The 16,757-nt window shown below is 41.0% G+C and overlaps 1 protein-coding gene across 2 annotated transcripts in view; it reads left to right on the plus strand.

The window, feature by feature from the left end:
• The window catches only part of TRIO (trio Rho guanine nucleotide exchange factor), a 244,065-nt gene that overhangs the window by 112,686 nt on the left and 114,622 nt on the right, over positions 1–16,757 (plus strand). For both annotated transcript variants that reach the window (XM_054285315.1, XM_054285316.1), the window contains exons 12-13: positions 9,966–10,135; positions 11,046–11,220. In XM_054285315.1, the coding sequence (XP_054141290.1) occupies positions 9,966–10,135; positions 11,046–11,220 (345 nt within the window). The remainder of the gene's footprint in view (positions 1–9,965; positions 10,136–11,045; positions 11,221–16,757) is intronic.

The raw sequence follows: 16,757 nt of genomic DNA on the forward strand, positions 1-16,757 counted from the left end.
AATCTTAGGTTACTTGGTTTCTGTTTTGAGCTCATATTCAATCTCCTCACTGTTCAAACTCAGTGAAAATATGAAAAGCTTCTGGATCACAGCATGTTCCATTGTGCCTTCCTTCCTCACACTGTACACTGTGAAATGGTCTGTTCAGTGGCAAAGTATAGTATTCAAAGTAGCTTCTTCAGCAAAACCTTTTAGAGGATAAAAGTGGGAGTTTTTTGTAAGTGAAACATCTGCTTTGCACTTGAAACAAAAGCACCAGGCAGTTGGTCTTTGAAGGAGGTCAGGACTGAATTACTTTTTAGCTTTAGACATGAGTACATAGCTCCCCCATCAGTTTTCTGCTAGATGGTTCCTTGCCAATGCTCTCACAGGACACTGCTTGTTCAAACAAAATATAAATGCTGTTTCTTAAACTGTTCTTAGGGGGCAGCTTTTTTGTTTCACTTTCTCAAGCAAATAGTACTGGTCCTTATCTGTTATAAAGCACAGGAGCAATCAGCTGCTGAAATGTGTTCTTTTTTTTTTTATATATATCTCTTCATTACCTGTTTCTCTTAGCATGAAAAACAACAGCTGGAATAGTATTAAAATAAAGTACAGTTGATTGTAGTGGTGAAAGACCAAGAGTGTAAAAGGATTTGCTTTCAAAAATGAAAAAAACCCTGAAAGGCAGACTGATATGTGAGTCACTGTTGAATAATTCTGGAAGGCTGATCCAGATGTGCTGGCACATTGCCACTGCTCCCCTAGATAATAATGTTTTATTGAAAAGAAAAAAAATAGATATTCTGTATTTTGATTTATTTCATTGGGAAAAAGGCAATTATTTTGAGTCTGTAAGCACACACAGCTGTTACTATGGAAGCCTCTTTGCAGTCCAGACTTTGGGGGAAGAGTACTATGGTGGTTTAATGTTGATTTTTTTTTTCTGGCTTTGTGGTATGAATGACCTTTCTACCTAGCAATGCAAAGAAAAAATTTAATACTCCCTATTTGTGAAGGATGTATTTTTATATGTTTGCAGTCTACTTAAAAATACAGATGAGGGAGTGAGGCGGGGGGTTCATATTTGGTAGAGTAGCTCTTGGTTCAGGTGCAAAGAAACAGCAAGCTCAAAGCTCTCCTGTGCTTTCTGTATTCTGAGCTATTTTCAAGAGCATGTTGTTTGTTATCAAACATGCGTATGGAGTGCTGAGAAGGCATCACAAAGCAGATGGAAGATAAAAATGCCCTAACCTGAAAGCCATCCGTGCTTATTGGCAGGAGAATTGTGTTCCTCATCCTGCAGGATGTGGGAAGTCGCTGAATAAATTAGTGCATACCTGTAAGCAGCATAACCTTTCTGCTGTGTTGTGAAGGAATTCATGTGCACTTGTAGATAGTGAAGAGTGGAGTTCTAGTAGTAGGATAATAGGTTAGTTCTTGAACCAGAAGGAGGTGCTTTAGTGGTTAAATAAAAAAAAAACCTTAAAAAGAGCACCAAAAAGCCCAACCACCAACCAGTCAACCCCCACAACACAAAAAAACCCAAACAAAGGAAAACACCACCAATGCGTTTTGCCCTTGAAATACTCAGGGTAAATTCTGTGTCTAGTATCTTTTTTTCAGATTTTTTCTGGTAAAAACATAGACAGTAAGAGTTAAATTCCTGTTTGTGTGTAACAGTTTGGAGGGAGCTGCAGAGCTTAGAAAAGCTATTTGTCTGGTTGTTGGCTGTTTGAGATTTTGAAATCTGGCTCCATATCTGTCATGGTTTGACCCAGAAACAGGATTTCTGGGATGCTGTAGATAGGGCCAATGAGTGCTCAGATTTGAATATTGCCATCTGGCCCAACCACTGGGCATTGGATCCACCTCTGAGAACACAGGGTAAAAGCAGGGCTCTCCCCCTGGCAGGTTCTTTTTGGATTTCCGGCGGGAAGGAGTTGGGTCTCTCCCCCGGCAGCTCCTTTTTGGATTTCCGGCGGGAAGGAGTTGGGTCTCTCCCCCGGTCCAGTTGCTGGCTGGGCGGGGGGAGGGGAAAAGCCATGCGGCCCGGCCCGGGAGAGGTAGGCCTGGCCCCCCCCCAGGGTGGAAGGAAGAAGTAAAGAAATGCCGGGAAGCAATGGGCAGCCTGTTCCCCCGCCCCCCCCTTGGAGACAGACAGAGAGAGAGTGCAGCCTGTGTTTGTGGCCGTTACCTTGAAATTTAGTAAACATGTGCTGGCAGCAGGCAGCCCGGCTGAGGAGATTGGGGGGGGGGGTGCAGCCAGGAGTCCAGCCGCTTGGAGGAGTTTTTAACCCTTCTTGGACAATGAAAACTTTACAGAACATTAACCCTTCCTAGACGAGTGATGAAGGTCTGGACCAGAGAGAGAGAGAGAGGGTGAGAGATGTTGGAAGAATGGAGAAGATGGAGTGGGAGCCATGTTTCCGTGTGATACAGAGAGTGAGTCCAGGGGGAGAAATGTCCCAGAGCCAAAGAAGATTCAGTGTGGGTACCCCTCGGCCCCAGGGGGTATATAAAATATGGCGGGGACAGATGTCCCAAAGGTGAGATACTGTGCTTTTCTGGAACTGGACAAAGTATCCTTAAAAAGACAACCCTGGAAGCAGCCCTGATTCTTGTTCGGTGGTGAGAGCACCGGAACAAGGACGGAAAAGGCCACCACAACACATGGAAGGTCTCCCTCTCCTCTTGAGGAACTGAAAGTTGAGCATTCTAGAGGGTGGTGCTGGATCCAGAATTGGTGATTCTGGAAGATGTATTGTATTGGGAATTTCGGGGGGGAGGAGGAGGAGAGTGCTTTTGTGAGGTTTTCATTTTCCTTGTGTTTTCTTTTTCTTTTTGTGTGTAGTTTAGTAATTGTTTTTGTAGTTTAGTTAATAAACTTTTCTTTTTTTTTCAAGTGAGAGCCTGCTTTGTTTATTCCTGGTCAAAATCTCACAGCAGACACCAGAGAAAGTGTATTTTCATGGGGGCATTTGGCCTTGTGCCTTCCAGTCCCTCGATTTCTTTGAAGTAGGATGCTTCAGTATGTTTTATTCTTTTCCCCAGAAATACTTCATGTTCAATGAATGCTTTTCATTTGGATGAGAGTATTCCATTACCACTTCTCCCCTGTAGATTTACATAACCTTTACACCTGATGCAGAATTTGCCTGCAATTTTTCTTTGCTTCTCTAGGAAGCAGCAGCCCTTCAGTGACTGCCCAGTACTCCCACTCTGTTCATGCTGAATAAATCAGCACAGTTTCTGCTTTCAACAGTGTGCTTGCCACAAAAAGCTCTTCCTGAAAGTAACAGACTTTTGCTGTCCGTATGCACAGAGTAGCTCTGTGCTATGTGTGCAGCAGCCTGTTGTGATGCACATGGAAAATACTGTCTGTCTTTAGCCTTACCAGAAGTTTTGTAGTGAGGTAGTTACAAGCTGGTAGAGCTCCCTGTGGCTTGCAAATATCAGAAACTCAATATATATGTTCTCAGACTCTTCACAGACCAACTTCAACAGACCACATTTTTCACTGGGGAGAAAAAGGAGCTATTCAGAAATGACAGAAGTACAGTGTTATGTAATGGTGTCACTCATTTTGCTTAGTGGTGATCTAAGAAAATCAGTTGCTTGCTGTTTGTAAATTGTGGTCACATGCTGCTATGTTATTACTAGTTTTAAAATTGTAAGGTTGTGAATATTGATCTTTGGCTCCCATGCATACAGTGAGAAATTTCAATCTATAAGCCAGACTCTTCAGGGAAGTCATGTACTGAAGTTAAGCTGTGCACCAACAAGCTTTAAAAGTGGGGATCATAAATATCCCTGTCAGGATCTTTGCATTGGAAGTACTATCTCTTGACAGATTCCAGGCCTGAGGATGGGTAAGATGCAACTGAACATCTGAAACAGACCATTGCAAGACAGTGGAACCCTTATGACTTTTGTGCCTTTGGGCATTTTATAAGATGGCAAGGGATGAGGTGAGAAAAAAATGGCAGAGGTAAAAGATAACACTTAAAGATAGCAGTAACAAATATGCAGTTATCATAAAAGGTTGTGTGCAGAACACAGGAGCAGGAGTCTCAGTAGTCTCTGCTGTGAAGTGTGGCACAGACTAGAGATGAACAGCATTTTGGTGTGAGTTCAAATTCTTCCATACACAGATGTACACATGTGCACACACACTCTCTCCAAAATGGCTCCCTCAGCATCTGTGAGTGGGAAGACTGAAATCCTGTCCAAGCCAGGTGTTTGTTGTGGTGCCAAAGTAGAGCAACAGATATTTTCCTAGCTGGAGTCAAGTGTGGGAATGCAGATCAGGCTGACTGTATGTGGAGGAGAATGATCTCTTAAGAGCCTGTTGGTTTTTTGCATATCGCCTTTTTTGTGTATTCTGACAAGTTGATTATAAAATAGCTCAGAGTGCTTTTTATGTAAACACAGTGTTCTTAATGGTTGCTAGAAGACATGAGTCTACTTTTTTCATTCTTACTCAAACTAAATTTTGCTCCAGAATAGACTGAGGTTGAAACAAGGAGAAGGGAAGTGGAATTGGCTAGATTTTCAAATACAAAGCCATCATTACCAAAGGAATGAAACAGTGGTCTATGCAAGCTTTGGAAGGAAGGTGGCATCCTTTTGAGGGTGCCAGTGCAAGGGAGGGCAGAGGAGGTCTGGCTCTGGCCACAGTGCTGCCCCTTCATTCACATCTACCTATGAGGCATGTGCCTTGGATTCAAAAAAGCTTGTTGATAATAGTCTGACTTTGTCTCACAACTCACTGCTGGAAATACTCTTTGCTCTGCATTGCCCAGTATGGGAGGGTGTCCATAGCACAGCCTTGCATTGATTTTGTCTTGAGAGGCAGACTCTGAGATGACAGCCCTGTTCCTTTGGTTGCATGTCCCTCCTGGGTATTTGATCTTTCTATGCTGCTGGTCTACAGGTTAAATGTCACCAAAAAGGCTGCTTTCTCCACTGCAGGCTGTTTACAGCAGCAGAGCATCTCTTGGATGCCCCCATCTAAGTGTAAAGGCTTTATCTGTTTGGCTCATGCATCTCTAATGCTTTTACTGTGTCATTATAGCGCAGCAGTGATCAATGTAACAGGTCTGGTAAAAGATATGAAGTGCATTCTGGTCAGTATTTTGATATGCTGCTCATCTTGTGAGAGTTGTGGAGGACACTTTTAAATCAGAAATGAGAAACACTCTCAGTGGCTGCACACTCGAATGTGTAATGGTGTACTGCTGGTAGGACTGGAATTCAGTTTGCCAGCACAGCTTTTCTTCTCTTGAGTTTTTTAGTACTGGTAGCTTCTTTGCTTGGAAAAAGGATGAAATGTAAGTCTCAGTGTTACTGAAATAGCACAGAGTGCTTGACAAAAGTGAGGCAGAAGTAGGCCTTTACGCTCTATTAAGCTATGTATAGACATTTTTCTCTTATTCAGTTAAGAAACAGGGCAAATGTTAACAGGGTAGTAGTAGTTGATGTAATTTTATGAACATGTGGGAAACTTGGTTTTGCTGCAAGGATGAATTTATTCAGAATCAGAAATTAATTCCTTTATAACCATAGGATAGATAGGGGTATTTGAAGCTTTTAAAGATAATTATATCTAATGAAAAAAAAATGCAGGCATTTAACATCTTAAATGCCACTGAAAGGCCCTGTAAGACAAAACCCTGTGGTATTTAACATCTTAAGGTTTTTGTTTTTAAAAAGACACATTTTTTTGTGCATATCCTCAAAACCAAAGCTTTCAGGCAGGCATACACACACTGGCCCCTTCCTATGCCCAGACATACTTGTTAGGGAGCACCACTGCAACATTTGGCCCTGTACAAATAATAGGTCCTTCAACAGCTGTGCCTGTGGTAATGCACATACTGCAACACTCTGCTGGGGTACGGAGGCAGAAAGAGGAATTTGCAGTTTTTACCTGCAGAAACCGTGTGCCTTTCTTTGCCTGAGCCTGCTGAAAAGGCAGACTGCATATCCAAAAACCAGTATTATAAAAATGAAAAAATAACTTGTGAAAGAGTGTGATGGATATTTTACCCTAGTAACTAACTCTGTGCTCTTGGGTGAAGTATTTACTCAAAAACAGTTGTTCTCTGTTTATATTCATCAAAGTTAACTGCAGTCTTTCAGGAGATTGCAGAGATGGGACTTAAATGGATAGAGGCCCATGATGGAAACACTGAAACTTCCAGGATGTTGCAGACAATTGAAATAATACCATCTCAGTGACTAATGGCATGCTCCCAAGAACTTAGGAAAGAGGTACTACAGGATGCAGGCTCACTCAAGCAGATGTTTCTTAGTCTGTGCTATATTTAGATCAAGAAAAAAAATCTGCTGAGTGAAACATTTGCCTGTCAGGGATTCAGAATTTTATTTCCCTCTCTAATTTTAATTCTGATAAGACACAAAGAGCAGATGAAAAGAGTAGAACCTCCTTCTGTGACTGGATTGAGTTTTGTATGCAGTTTTTCTCACCGTATGTTAGAGCTTTCTTGCCGCTGGATAAAGTTCTTACTGAGATGAGAGGATTTGATGGTTTGTTTAGGGAACTTCATGCTACTTCTCTTACAAAGAATAGAAAAAACATGACTGGAAGTTGCTCAAAAGTTCACACCGAGAGAAAGCTAAGAGTTTTTTAAAGATGAGTTTGTGGTTTTTTCCCCACTGGATTTTTGTTGCCAAGGTCTCTTTTATGGAATAATGTGTTACTGAGAAAGTCATTGCACTGTAAAATCTGTAATTCTGCACTGCTGAACATGTATGGGTAAGCTCTAGTCTCTGTTCACCCCCTGCTGTAAACTGTTTGCTTTCTTTTTGCTTTGCTGTGCAACCTTGTACAGTCTTCAACCTTAATTTTGTATCTAAAAACAAGGTAATTTATGTAATTTCCCGGGTTCATTCTGGTTTGAAAGCTGCAGAGAAGCCAGCTGGCTACTGCCACCCATTAAGAATTAAGCTTCTCTCAGTACACTGCATGAATTTCTATTCAGCTTTAGTAACCTGACAGTTTTATTCATCTGTGGTGGCTTTATCATAGCTTTTGTTTATAAACACGTAGATTATTTTGAGGGGAAGATTTTTGTCAGAAGCTTACTTGGTGCATAAATGAAAAACGTTTATTTGGCAATGTATTAGAGTAACTTCTGCTGTGGAAGTGTCACAGAGCTGTTTAGTCACTTCAATGGCTTAACTTGTTCCACTTTCAACAGCATATGAATCACAGCTAGGCAAGTAATGCATACTAATTACTCTCCTTCTCTTTCTGCACTTTTCATAAAATGTTTTTGCTTCCCAAGCAGTGCACAATTCAGCTCATGGGCTAGGCAAACACAGCGTATTTTTGAGCCCTTTGGTACCTTGGGGGCCAGATACACGTGTATAGTGATGCCATGCTGACCAGGCACTAAGCCAGTCAGCGTCACACTTGGTTGTGCTGGTGCCCATGTCCTTCTGCTCGAGTCAGGTGGTGTTGCCTTGAGCTGGCTGTGCAGAGGGAAAGGTCTGCATGTCCTCTGTTGGCTTGGTCTCCAGCATCCAGGGTGAGAGCTCTGAGGGAATTATTCACATGCACAGTACCTCACCAGTCCAGCACTTGTAGGTTTTGTTGCTTCTGCCAGATCTCCATCCAGTTATAGAAGTGGCTGAAGTGTATGTGAAGAAAAAGACATGAAGAGGTGAGGTGTGTTCCTTGTAGAGGTCTGACACAGCTCAGCTGTAGAAGGCATGTTGTTAAAAATTGAAGTGGCTCTCAGACCTGTCTTGAGCTGCAGTACAGGTACTTCTAAGGGACCCAGGGGCAAACTTGATACAGTCTGAGAAACTCAAAATTATTTAATCCCGGTTTCTCTGTAGTAAATATCTGTGTAAATTTGGCTTATTGTAGGCAGCCCAGTAAGCATGGAGTGTATGTAAGCATGTAAAGCCAGCAATGTTTTCCAGCCAGCACCAAGCACATAGCAGATAACAAAAAAGTGTTGCTCTCAAACGTCTTTATCTGCACAGTTGCAAGCTGTACTGTGCATACAGCTCATTTGGAAGGTCTCTGACTCAATTCCCTATGTTTATGTCTCAGGCATAAACTTCACAATCTAAGAGAGGAATAAATGCATGTCCTCTGGGCACTGAGTGAAATTTTCAGGCTGTATTTTTCGGCTTCTTGCTCTTAAGTTTCATTCATTTCCCAGTTAAAGTTGCATTCCAAAGTACACATTTGGAAAAAAAAAATTGGATGCTGCATTGGGTTATGCTGGAATGAATGTTGACGAGTGCTTCTGACCCACTTGTAAAGTTCTATTGATTTATGATCCTTTTAATAAGAAAGACTGCTGTGCTGTGGTGTTTACAACAGTGGAGTTGCATTCAGGCTTGTGACAAGCATTATCTTTGAAGCATATGAGTAGTCAGAATAATAGTGTGTATGAACACACAGAGCTGGTTTGGGGAGGAGGGGGTAGTAGATTCATAGAAAAGAATCTGGTTAAATCTCTTTAGTTCATCCCAGTTGTGAAAACTTAGCCTATAGCTTGGTTTACTCAAAACCTACAAGAGGCATATAAAGCTATGAGGTGCCAAACCTGGCATTTGATTTTAAAACAAAGTTTCAAAGGAGCTAATTAATCAAGACCTGGAATCGTTCCCTGAGTTTTCTATTTTAATGTATTAGTTAGGAAACCTTTATGATCAAAACATACATAAACAAACAGCAGCATGAAGTGGCTATTTCTCTAGAAAATGTTTAGCAAAGAAATAAAGAAAGCATTCAAGTTTCTCTCTTTTAAGCCAGTTTTGATTGCTTAGTTATGTATTTTAACAATGTTAACTTTTTAATTAGGTTCAAATGTCTCTAAAATTTTCAAAGGCAGAGATTAAAATGTTGTCAAAAGATAATACTTAATACCTTAATACTTTTGATCAGATCAGTTATTCTTTTGGGATAAAAAACAAACTCTTGTTCTTGGAATAGCAGCCTTTGGGATGGGTTGGTAAAATAGACAGGAGGGACTGGGTTTGAATGCTTCCTGTAAGAGCAGCTGTTCCAGTCTGATGTTGTTGCTGCTCATGGGAGTGTTGCAGGACTCAGCCGTGCTCCTGCTGCTTTCTTTCAGTTCCACAATAGATGGCTAGTGGTTTGCTGATGAGTGACTTTCACAAAGAGCCTGGGATGCAACAGTTTCCATCATGGTATTGTGGAAAAGAACACTGTAGGGTTCTTCACGTGACCAGCAGTGATACCTGTCCAGCAAGTACCTAGGGATTTTTGTGTAAGCTGTGGTGCATGGGCATTTTTGAGCAGGAGTATGTGCACATATGGGAAGCAGGGAGAAAAAATGTAGAATTAACTGGTAGAATTGCTTATGATGATTTTTGTTGTAATACTGTGAAACTGAATCCGGGAGGGCAAACACCATCATGATGGAACAATAACTTCTCACATCTGATTTGTGTCTGTATTTTGTTTTCTGAAATGCCCTTTCTTTTTCCTTTTTTTGAAGGCCACTGAAAAGTGTTATGTTGTCTGTGTGCAATGTCAGCCTGGCAGTGCAAATTTGATGGTGGCTACAATACATCTCCCTTCCTTCCTTCCTTCCTTCCTCCCTTCTCTCGCAGAGTGTTACCATAGCATTTCTCTCCCAGGGACTCTCGCGCAGAGCTGCAGATGGGATTCTCACTATGAACTCTGTGCTGCTCAGTCGGATACGCTCAGTTCTGTAGAAGCAAAATGGGGAAGAAAGGGTGACTTAGCAACACGGATAAAGCTTTCCTGGCATTTCCAAGAAGCAAAAACCTTTTTTGAAACAAAAGCTTGTCTTCATTAATATGAGGATGGGATTTTTCTATGAAGAAAAACAAATCCTCTTTCTTCCTGCCACCTCAGTCTGTTTTCTCTTGTCCACGGAGATGGATTCGGAATAGTTGACTGCCTGATCCTCGGGCTTACGTTTCTTGCCTTTTTCCCTTTCCTTTAGCTGTGGACGTGGCTTGAAGAGCTGCAGAAAGAACTGCTTGATGATGTCTATGCTGAGTCTGTGGAGGCTGTCCAAGACCTGATTAAACGTTTTGGTCAACAGCAACAGACCACTCTGCAGGTTACAGTCAATGTCATAAAAGAAGGTGAAGATCTCATCCAGCAACTGAGGTAAAACATATTTTTATTTAAATCTCTCCTGGTATTTATCTGATGTTCTGTGAGATTCTTTCTATTTTGAGGGTAGAGATGATGAGTACAAGATATGACCTATAAATAAAACTTGTAAATATTAGGACTACAGGGATCTCTCATGCTGTACTGAAGGTCTCTAAACCTCTGTTTACAGGAAGCTCAGTTATAAACACTGCTGCCACAAGAAGGAGATTTTGTTGACATAAGCTACCTTTTTGATAGAAGCAGTTATGTGTTTTTGTAGTCTGACATGCAGGGCTCCACTGCATTTTGAGTTCTGAGCAGCAGCCTTTTTATAAAGAGACACTTGAATTTGTTTTGCATACTGACAAGTAACTTCATTGTGGTGAAAGCCAAGTTTGTGGTCGATTTCATTCCAAAATTATCTGAATAAATAAATTTGATTCCCAGCTGCTCTGGTACGTGTCTCCTTTCCTACAGGAGATTAACAAATCTGAATTTGCAGTTTCATACTCAGGTAAACGATTAAGTAATTTTTTTAAGGAACTAATTTTGATTTTCTTTCCTTGCCGGGAAGATTCAGGAAAGTAAATAGTTATCATATGCTACTTCCTTTCCACAGTGGCAGCATTGTCTCTGGTTTTAAATTTTATCCTTCCTGTAAATAGAATGTCTTTATGTGTTGAATTCGGCAAAAAAATGAAGGTAATTGATTTCCTAATGGTTTTTCTGAGTACTAGAACATAGTTTGACTTTTTATTTACAAAGATGTACCGACTTAACTTTCACGCAATATGGTTTGCAACCACTTCATCTGAAGCAGGCTTATATCTTGTGGTCATATATATAGTGTCAGAATTGTATGGGATTTTTTTTCCAATAATGCTCTTTTTTCTTCCCCCTCCCCTCTCTCTGCTTTGAATAGGGATTCTGCCATTTCTAGTAACAAGACCCCCCATAACAGCTCGATCAACCACATAGAGACAGTCCTGCAGCAGCTGGATGAGGCCCAGTCTCAGATGGAGGAGCTTTTCCAAGAACGCAAGATCAAACTGGAGCTGTTTCTGCAGCTCCGCATATTTGAAAGAGATGCAATAGATGTGAGTGCTTGCTCTCAGACTTCACTGCACGCATTTCTCCTCTTGTCTAGGAATGTTTATGCTGACATTGTGTAGTTGCATTGGCATGTGGATCAAATGGCTGATAGACTTAATTCTTACCTGAACTGAGGCTTTTGTCCTGTGTGTGAAAGTGTCAGAAGAGCTCAGTGCTCAGCAGAGCTGAGCTTTTTGATTGGCTCTTGGTGCATCTTTAAACAAATGTTAGGTAAAATCATAAAGCATCAGTTACTTCATCTGCTAAGTTTAGCTTGAATATCAAACTACCTTGATATAACTAGTATGCCTGCAGTTAATATGAGTAGGACTTGCAAGATGGTTTTGTACAAACCCTCTAAACTGATGCTTTGTAGCAACAACCCTCTTCTCTTCCTTTACCAAATCAGCAGTTTTCAGTTGGCAGCTGCAAGTGGTATTTGAAATTCTGTCCTAACTACTGAGAATGTTCTATGGGCTGTCATTTTTTAAAAATAAAATTCTTTTCCACCTCCAAAAATAATTCAATAGCAGTTGTAGTTCTTCACCCCTGCAAAACTTCAAGAAATTTTGAGCCTGTCCAAACTTTGAAGAGGAGTTACAGCTTATCAGTTGAAAAGTTTCTGTTTGTGTGCAGGAGCATGTACACAAACAGACATGAAACTCCACAGGGAACTTCGGTTAGCAGAGTTGCTAACCTAAAAAAAACCCACAAACTTCAGCTAAATTCATATGACTTCATAAAATTACTAGTGCTGTACACAGTGAGTGAAACAAGTTGGTGCCTTATAAGGTTCAGGGTTATTCATTGTTAAATGATCTTGTTGAGTGTATAACAACTTACCTCAAAAATTCTGGAAACCAGGAGTTAAATGATAAGTTTGTCCCTTTGCTTGTGTGTAGTAAAAGCTGCCACTGTTGGTTATGAATGTCAAGGTAAAAGAGGCAGTCAGCAGAAAGCTTCTCAGGTTTTTAGTGATAGTGTCCTGGGTTTTTAGTGTTTTGGTTTTGGTGTTTCTTCCCCTTCTGAAAATCAGGATTTGATGTCATGGCTGAAGTCTGGTTTAGCTAAGCACACTGTTAGGGGCAGTGCAGAAATAGACAGACACAGTTCCTTGATCCTTACCCACAGAGGAAGTGAGTGTGTGCTCCACAGTAATAACAACTCTGCTGTAGAGGAAGGCTAAGAAGGGGTATTTTTTCAATTTTTCAGTTCAACTCTCTGGTCTGCAGAGAGTTTTCTACTTTGACTGTGTGAAAGTAGCTTTTCTTTTTTGATCATGTGAGACTAGCTATCTCACATATGCTTACAATCCTTGCTGGAGTGATCAACAGTGCTTGATGTCTGTGAGATATTCTCAGAACACTTTTTTTGAAGGAATGGCAGCTCTGTGAGGCAGTGCATACCAAGAAGATTAATGGAAGAATTAGAATAAAAGTTTGAGTGAAGTTCATATTAAGTTGATTGCTCTCTGTTGTAGGTTACATAAGCCAGGATTCTACAGCAGCAAAAGGCTGGTTGCAGGAGCACTGCTTTGCAGATACGTTCTAGTTTTCAGTTCAGGACAGCATCTTTATAGGTTGGAGTACTTCTGGTACTGCTACTTAGTGATGCCCATAGGATTTTGCATCAGAAAGCTGCAAACCCTAACTTCATAGAATCATAGAATAGAATATACTGAGTTGCAAGGGACCCACACAGGTCATCAAGTCCAACTCCTGACCCTGCACAGGACATCCCATGAGTCACACCATGTGCCTGGAAGTGTTGTCCAAACACTTATTGACCTCTGTCAGGCTGATGCTGTGACCACTTCCCTGGAGAGCCTGTTCCAGTGCCCAGCCACCCTCTGGGTGAAGAACCTTTTCCTGATCCTACATAAACCTTCTCTACCTCTGCTTCATGTTGTTTCCTTGAGTCCTGTCACTGGTCACGAGAGTGAAGATGTTGGGACCTGCCCTTCCACTTCCCCTCATGAAGATGTTGAAGACTGCCATGAGGTCTCCCCTCAGTCTCCTTTTCTCCAGGCTGAACAGACCAAGTGACCTCAACTGCTTCTCATACAGCTTCCCCTCCAAACCCTTCACCATCTTTTTAGCCCTCCTCAGGGGGGCTACGCAAAGCAAAGCACCAGTTAGCTTGTTGAAAGAGTTGTTACAGTTTGTCTGTATGGCTTGGAAATAGAAATCATGCCTATTTTTGATTCATGGAGAGTCCTTCAAGGAAGAAAATTACCCTGGCTGCAGAGTGAGTTCAGCAAAATGTTGATTGTTTTGCTGTCTCTGTACCATGTCCTCTCTGCTTCCTCAGCAGAACATTCTTCTCTTTTCCCTCCCCTTGAAGGCAGACGTCTGTTCGGAAACTTCCAGGAAGCAAATGTGGGGACTAGTTCCAGGTCAGTTGTTTGAAAGCAGAAGCTTAGCTGAAGTAACTTGATAATGAGGAGGAGCCAGATGCCAGCTAGGAATTTGCAGACCTTGTTTTGACCTTCTCCTTCCTCCAGGATTTTGTGTGACTGGTCCAGTCAATTAAGTCTTGGCTGTAGGGGCAGTTAATTCAGGGGAGCATCCTGTGAGGACAGCTTTTCTCAAAGGCAAGTAGAGTTTCTAGCTTCTCTTACTGCTGCAAAATTACACAGGCTAAAATGGGACAAAGGGCTCCCCTAGCACTGCAGGGTTATAGCCATGCAGCTGTTCTTCTGGGGACGGTGGTGATATTTGCAGGTAGGGTTAATTCCCTTCTCCTTATTCTTCCCTTATAATTTGCTGATAAAATACTTTGTTTCTTTGCTGGTAAAATACTTTATTTCTTTTGTCCTACAACTTTTCAGATACTCATGCTCTTCTGAAATGGGTATAACTGCAGTGCTGCCTCTATTTTGCCCCTTGCTCTTGGCATGTAAACTTGACCTTCTCTATCTTCAGCATAATTTTTAGTGCCATTGTTGGTGAGCTATTTGAAGGACTCCTTTGTAAATGCCTGTATTAACTAAAGGCAAGAATGAGCAAAGTAATGTAGGTGAAGATTCCCTTGCTAGTGTGATTAGAAGCATGAGGAAGGTGTGTGTGAACCCAGTGGGATGGTAGCACTGCTGGCAAAGTGCACATTCTGAAATGTGTTTGTCTCATCTGTGTCTGAGCATTTTTGCCTGTCTGTAACTTACATGCCAGGGCTCTACACAGAGCATACGACACACTTCAGCTCACAGCTTTATCTCAACTCTATTTTTGGACCATACTTACAAGATGCCTGTTAAATCACACTGCTGAAAAGATGAGGATGTAAAATGCTGGGGTATCACAGCGACCTAACTCCTCTCCCCTTCCCATTTTCCCTTTTTTTTTTTTCTCCTAAGCGCACAATATTTACTGGGTCTTGATGAGCACTCAGTTGGTACCATGAATGACTTCTGAGAAGAGACCTGTGGTTCTTTATTTCTTTCCCACTCAGTGTGAAAGCATCCCTTCCATATTACACCCTGCTTTGTTTCCTGTCAGTGTTACCTTTACATTTAATAGAATGTAGTGATGTCAGGCAGCTCAGAATCTGCATCAGGAACTTCTTGAACACATGCTATGGTAAATTGTTAGTCTGTGTTTATGCTGGATTGTCCATTTCCTGAGAGCAGAATGAATTTGTGATTCAGTTACTTTAGAATTCTATTAGTCATTTGTTCTGTTTGTTTAATGCTGATTGCCTTGACAAAACTTTACAAGCAAAATGGGATCCTGCTTGCTTTGAAGGTGTTGTATGTAAAGCAAAACTTTAGAGGAAGCACTGAAGAGTGTGGGCAGAGAGGAATTAGTGAGTGCTATTTCTGTATTAACTCTGCCTTCAGATTTGCACTGTGGGTGCAATGGCTGAAATAGACCACCTTGCACCACCTAATTACTGCTGATAAAACATGGGGATTACTGCCCTTGTTAGGAAACCTCTCTGTGATGGTCATTGACTACTTAGCTTTTGAATCAGTGTGGAAACATGCTGGCATTATTTATTTGAATTGTGGGCATCCTGATCTTTTGAAGGGGAAAGGATATTGGTCTTGTTCAGAGTGTTTCAAACTGCTTTAAACAGTATGTATGCCATGATCCAAAGCATGGGGTTGGTTGTATGAAATAGCATGGGAAAGCTATAATTCTTACTGGCTGTTTGTGGCTGTTGTTTGGAGGCATTATCAGTGAAACCTCTTGGCTAAGGCAACCCAGTTTTGATCCCTTGAAACTAGTTGTTTTTCCTGTCAAGTAAAGGGAATCTTAGGAGCTAGTGGCTACACTGTATTTCATGATTATAACAATACTGACACAGCCACAGCAGTGCCATATTGTGAGTTTGCTGTGTTTTTTACTTTATTCCCAGTAAAATACACATTTATTTACTTAAATTCCCAGTAAAAGAGATAAAGTTTATCATCTGTTCTGAAGGGAGATATACTGGCTTTCCTTTTAAAACAGTGTTTTATAAATGTGCCATGTTGAATCCTAATCCTTTTTGTGATGGTGTTTAGAAAGATGGTGTTTTAATAGTGGAGTTTTGCAACCTTTTTTAATGCTCAGATTTCTGTTTGACGGAGTCCAACTACAGATATCTCTCCAGTGTAACTTTTGAATGTTGTTAACTGATCTGGATGAAAATAAGATGGTAAATCTGTTTTCTTAGAACATCCTTAGTGCAGTGGATGAAGAATCAAACATTAGGTGACCTCCACTGCTTTTAATAATAAATGAACACAGAGTTTCAGAGAGAGGCTGGGAAGAGCAGAGCTGAGATGCACAAGAGCATAAAAGAGAGGTAGCTGAAAGTAAGCAATTTCTCTGGCTGGACTGTCAGGAAAACCTGAAGTTTCTTTGAAATTTCAGATCAATTAAAAGAAAGTGAAGAGCAGAGGAGGGTGATGAGACATGTTGGGCATGGGCCAAGTAAAAAGGAAATGAAGGGAACTTGTTAAGGATTTTGTATGACGGGAAGCCTGTTTTTGTGTGTTTAGAGGGAAAGCCACTCACAATGCTTGGAGACTCTGTGATGTTTAGAGCACATAGAAGATAAAAGGAGCTTCAAGCAATGGCTAAAAGCCTTGTCCTGTCTATCTTCCTGAATACTTTGGTCATCAGCTTTTCTGTTTTCAGTGTTACCCCTGGCACTTGAATTTCTGCATGTTTTCACTTCAGCAGAGGTAGCTGAGCAGGTTTAGGGATTGCAAATAGCTACCTTAATTGTTTGGTATCTCCCATCATGACATGATGTAAAACTCAAATACTTAGTGATTCAAGTGGAATTTTTTTGCAAAACACCTTTAAAACAGGAAGCAACTCACTGATGCCACAATTTTAATATTAATTGCTTGATGTGTCCATTTATTTATGGCATCATGTGAGCGGAATGGAAAAAAACTTTCATGAGAGATTGTAGCAAACTACAGAAACTTTATACAAATGATTTAACTTTTCTAATCTCCCCAGTTCTGCTTTTTTTTTTCCTAGAAGGCCAATTTTTCTGGAATTTCTCTTGTCATTTAACTGTCTCTCTAACTTTGGAGCTATTA

This window comes from Melozone crissalis, unplaced genomic scaffold (assembly GCF_028551555.1).
Source record: "Melozone crissalis strain CALT ecotype California unplaced genomic scaffold, PUWL_Pcris_2 ptg000042l_1, whole genome shotgun sequence".
Lineage (NCBI taxonomy): Eukaryota > Metazoa > Chordata > Aves > Passeriformes > Passerellidae > Melozone > Melozone crissalis.